Here is a 5,183-nt window from a genome sequence, read left to right as displayed (position 1 = left end):
AGCCAAACCCAAGTCCCGCAGCCGTTCTTTGTATGTTTTTGTCTCCAGGCCTTGGATCATCTTAGTTTGCTCTTCTTTGCACTCTTTCCAAAGTCTCAACCTCTTTTTTTTTGTGATGTGGTGACCAAACCTGGCTGCAGTATTCCAGGTGTGGCCTGACTTAAGGTTTTATAAAGTGGTACTAATACTTCGTGTGATCTTGATTCCATGCCTCTGTTTCTGCAACCCGGGACTGTATTAGCTTCAGGCAAGTCAGGGCTGGCTGGGGAATTCTGGGAGTTGAAGTCCAAGCATCTGAAAGTGGCGGGGGTTGAGAAGCACTGCTGCAAAGCCTCCGCTCAAGTCTTCTTGCTTGCTGTTAAGACCCCCCCCTCCTCCTCTCTTCTCCAACAGGTCTTCTGCTCCAGAAGAAAGATGGCTTGGCTCACCCACTTCCTGACTTGCGTCTTTGGCACCGGTTCTTGGATGGCCATCAATGGAGTTTGGGTTGAGCTGCCTCTGCTGGTGACCGAATTGCCGGAAGGCTGGTACCTTCCTTCCTACCTCACTATCATCATCCAACTGGCCAACATTGGGCCTCTCTTTGTCACTGTCATGCACAAAATGAAACCTGGCTTGCTGAAGGAAGTCCCGGTCATCTGCGTGGTGGTGTCCACCGGCATCCTAGCTTGCTTCCTCCTGGCCTTCCTTTGGCATTACACCACGCCCGTCGCCGGAGAACCACACAGCGTGGCTTTCTTCGTCCTGACCTTCTTCCTCTCTCTGGTGGACTGTACCTCGTCCGTCACCTTCCTCCCTTTCTTGGCTCACTTCCACCCTCGGTACATCCCCACACTCTTCATCGGGGAAGGACTTAGTGGCTTCATCCCCGCTCTCTTCGCCTTGGCCCAGGGAGCGGGCATTGCGAGTTGCGTCCAGGTGCCGGCCCCGACCTTCAACGCCAGCGTGGGCAACAACTCTTCATGGGGCAACGTATCAGGACCGGGCGACTCTCTCCCGATGGAGACACGCTACTCGCCGGCCAACTTCTCCAGCTTGGTCTTCTTCCTCTTGCTCTCTGCCATGATGTTCTTCTGCCTGGTGGCCTTCCTCTTCCTCAACCGACAGCCCAAGTCGTGGGACCTTTCCACGCGGGACTTGTGTGCCAGCGAGATCACCTTGCACTCAGTCCAGACGGTCGCTGTGGGCAAAGAGGAGCCGGCCAGCTGGAAGGGAGGCCCAACTTACTCTACGGAGAGGAAGCTGGAGAAGGCCAGCGAAGATGGCCAAGAGGCGGAGAAGGCCGTGTACACCCGCTCCAAATTTGTCTTCATCTACTTCCTGGTCACTTGGGTGAACGCACTGACCAATGGCATCCTTCCCTCCGTTCAAAGCTACTCCTGCTTGCCTTACGGCAACCTGGCCTACCACCTGGCGGCCACCTTGAGCTCCATGGCCAACCCCCTGGCCTGCACCGTGGCCACTTTCCTACCCAACAGGTCTGTGTGCCCAGTCAAGCCGATTGTACCGAGGAACGTCTGTAGCTCAGGGCTGAACTGTGGGGTCCCTGGTGCTCTCTGAGCTGGGTGGTTTTCTTGCCGACGTTTCATGACCAATTTAGATAGCATCATCAGTGCTAGAAGGGAGGGGTGCTTGCAAAGAGGAAGAAGAGGGAGGAGGAGGAGGAGGTTCATAGGGTCCTTGGAGACTTGTGGACTTGCTTGTTTTCTTGCAGACATTTCATGACCCAACTAGGTAACATCATCAGTGCAAGAAGGGAGTGGGGTTTGTGGAGTGGACGAGGAGAAGGGGAGGAGGAGGAGGAGGAGAAGGAGGAGGAGGAGGAGGAGGAAGATTACAGAGTCCCTGGAGCCCTCTGGGTTTGGTTGTTTTCTTCCAGACATTTCATGACCCGACTAGGTAACATCATCAGTGCAAGAAGGGAGTGGGGTTTGTGGAGTGGACGAGGAGGAGGAGGAGGAGGAGGAGGAGGAGGAGGAGGAGGAAGAGGAGGAGGAGGAGGAGGAGATTACAGAGTCCCTGGAGCCCTCTGGACTTGGTTGTTTTCTTCCAGACATTTTGTGACCCGGCTAGGTAACATCATCAGTGCTTAGAAGGGTATGGTGTATGTATGCAGATACGTAGAGGAGAAAGAACAGGAGGAAGAGGAGTGGGGGATAGAGGATGACCTTGGGGTCCTTGGTGCTCTCTGAGCTGGGTGGTTTTCTTGCAGACATTTCATTACACAACTAGGTAACATCAACAGTGCTAGAAGGGAGGAGGGTGTGCAGAGAGGAGGAGGAGGAGGAGGAGATGGAGGAGGCAAGAGGAGGATGTCAGGGCAAGCCACTAGTACATAAACAGGGAGCAAATCCCACTCACCTCTAGCGCTGCTGATGTTATCTAGTTTGGTAATGAAACATCTGCAAAATAAGCAGGCAAAGGGAGCACCCGGGATCCCTTAATATCAATCTGTTCCAGTTTCTTCCCCAAGCTTCTGAATGGCTCAGAAGATGGCCAAGACCAATTCCTGGCTTTTCCCCCTCCCCTCCCCCTCCTCCTTTCTGCAAACCCCACTCCCTCGTAGTGTGGATGATATCACCTAATGGGGTAATGAGACCTCTGCAAGAAAAACGACCCAGCTCAGAGAGCACCGAGGACCCCTTAATAATATCAACATTCCAGGGTTATTTTTCTCTCAAGCGTCTTCAGGGTTCACACGCTGCCCACTCCTTCCTTTACCAAATCCTGGCTTAGCGGGGCCTGTAAACCCAGGTTGCCTCTCCCACCTGCTCCCTAGCTCATTCTTGGCTTGGAGGCTGGCTTGCTCTGGGTCACCTCTGAGTCCGTCTCCAGAAGAAGCAACCCACCCCCTCCGTTCCCTCCTCCAGGTCTCTTCTGTTCTTGGGGATCCTGACCATCGCAGGAACGGCCTTCGGGGTCTACAACCTGGCGATGGCTGTGCTCAGCCCCTGCCCGCTCTTGCAGCAGTCCGACTGGGGAGACGCCCTGATTGTAAGTTGGCAGCTCCATGGTTTTGGAGGTTGTTAAGGAGAGACTGGACAGCCATTTGTCTGAAATGGTATAGGGTTTCCTGCCTGAGCAGGGGGTTGGACTAGATGACCTCCAGGATCCCTTCCAGCTATTCTATTCTGTTCTGTTCTGTTCTACTCTACTCTACTCTACTCTACTCTACTCTACTCTACTCTACTCTACTCTACAATCTGTTTATTCTATTCTATTCTACAATCTGTTTATTCTATTCTATTCTGTATTTCTGTTCTATATTTCTATTCTATTCTATTCTATTCTACTATAGAATAGAATAGAAAGAGAAGAGAGAAAGAATAGAATAGAATAGAATAGAATAGAATAGAATAGAATAGAATAGAATAGAATAGAATAGAATAGAATAGAATAGAATAGAATAGAATAGAATAGAATAGAATAGAAAATATGGAACAGAATGGAATGAGAATAGAATAGAATAGAAGAGTCGGAAGGGGCCTTGGAGGTCTTCTAGTCCAACCCCCTGCTCAAGCAGGGGACCCTATACCAGAAGTTTCCAACCTTGGCAACTTTAAGACTTGTGGACATCAGATCCCGGGATACAATTTTTCCAGCATGCAACTTTCAAACTCAAGGGCGTATCTTCACGGACCGTGGCTGGCTGAGGAACTCTGGGAGCTGAAGTCCAGAAGTCCTCAAGTTGTCAAGGTCGGAACCCCCTGCCCTATACCCACTCTGGACAAATGGCTGTCCAATCTCTTCTTAAAAGTCTCCAGTGATGGAGCACCCACAACTTCTGGAGACCTTCCAAGGCCTTCCAATTGGCACCTTCTGACCTGCAATCTTCTCTCCTTCGATCCACAGGTGATCTCCTGGGTCTCCTTCACCGGAGCCCTCACCTACGTCAAGGTGATGCTGGGGATGATCCTTCGCAGCTGCAGCCACAACGCCCTGGTCTGGTATGGAGCGGTGGAGCAGACGGGCTCTCTGCTAGGAGCTGTGTTGATGTTCCCCTTGGTGAACGTCTACCATTTCTTCCAGTCGGCTGACTTCTGCAGCTTCCAGTGCCCAGCGTGACATGACGGGGTTGAAGCAGAGGCTTGGCCAAGCATGCCAGCCACGTGCATTCTGGGAACGGTCTCCCAGAAGTAGTTTGTCCCCCCCCCAAAAAAAATCAACCCCTCTTTCTTTAGACAGAAAGAAGGCAAGGTGTTGGAGAACATAGCAAATCAAGGGAGATGTCTGTGAAGGACCACATCTCCACAGTCAACAGCAATCCAAGTAGCAAAGGGAGTGCACCCTTGAGTGTTTGCTCTACACCTCAGTAACATCTGGGGGGGGGTCCTTAAAGAAGGGTGGACCTAGCTTGGTTGAGACAAATCTGGGGGAGCCCCAGATGACTGCGGAAATTACAACTTTGTTTGGACTCAGGCAACCCAGATGAGGCAGCCGTGCGTAAGAATAAACGGTCCATGAATCTACATCCTGGAGTTTGAATATCTTTGTAACGAAATACCGTGTTTCCCCAAAATGAAGACCTGGTCTTATATATATATATATATATATATATATTTGCCTCCAATAAAAGCACTAGGTCTTAATTTCGGAGAATGTCTTACCTTAGGAGCCACCGCAGCCAGGCCTCCTATGCCCCGACACCTGTTTTGCCACTGCTTGACTTCTGCGAACTCTTGCCACGGTCGCCATGTGGCACATTGCGCCGTTGGCGCTTCTCCTGGCAAGGTACTGCATGGTGCTTTATGCCATTTCTGCTGCTTGTGGCAGGACGCTGCTGTTGTGATTCAGGGTCAGCCTGTGGGTTCGGCAGTTGGGTCGGATGACTCAGAGGAGGAGGAGGAGGGGGGTGTTGAAGAGCTTGATGAGAGCCCTCAGCCAGGCCCCTCTCATCTGGTCACGACGCAGACCCAGCTGTGTGAGCCTGACAGCGTGGATGAAGATGACCCATTGCTGGCCCTGTTCAAGGACGCCCGACGCAGGAGGCAGTCAATCAGGAGTAAACAGAGGAAGGCAATGGGGCTCCTCGGAAGGAGGCAGAGAGAAGCCACGCCCTGAACTGTATTTAAGGGGGAATGCGTGGGAGGGCTGGTTTGCTGAAGGCAACCGCTTGAAAAGCTCCTGTTTCATGGTTCGTGTCTTGTTCTATTTGTTTTTTTAGCAATAAATTTGGCAGGCGT

At 51.7% G+C, this 5,183-nt stretch overlaps 1 protein-coding gene across 1 annotated transcript; it reads left to right on the top strand.

The window, feature by feature from the left end:
* Positions 1-414: 414 nt before the first annotated feature.
* Positions 415-4,508, top strand: LOC310650544 (solute carrier family 52, riboflavin transporter, member 3-like; the record flags this gene model as incomplete). Its single annotated transcript, XM_083380109.1, has 3 exons — positions 415-1,478; positions 2,871-2,994; positions 3,853-4,508. The coding sequence occupies 3 exons, from the start codon at positions 415-417 to the stop codon at positions 4,063-4,065; spliced, it is 1,401 nt and encodes a 466-aa protein (XP_083236235.1). The 3' UTR covers positions 4,066-4,508.
* Between the last annotated feature and the right edge of the window lie 675 nt (positions 4,509-5,183).

Source organism: Vipera ursinii (genome assembly GCF_947247035.1).
Source record: "Vipera ursinii genome assembly, contig: scaffold_360, whole genome shotgun sequence".
Lineage (NCBI taxonomy): Eukaryota > Metazoa > Chordata > Lepidosauria > Squamata > Viperidae > Vipera > Vipera ursinii.
This window is presented reverse-complemented; position numbering and strand designations above follow the sequence as displayed.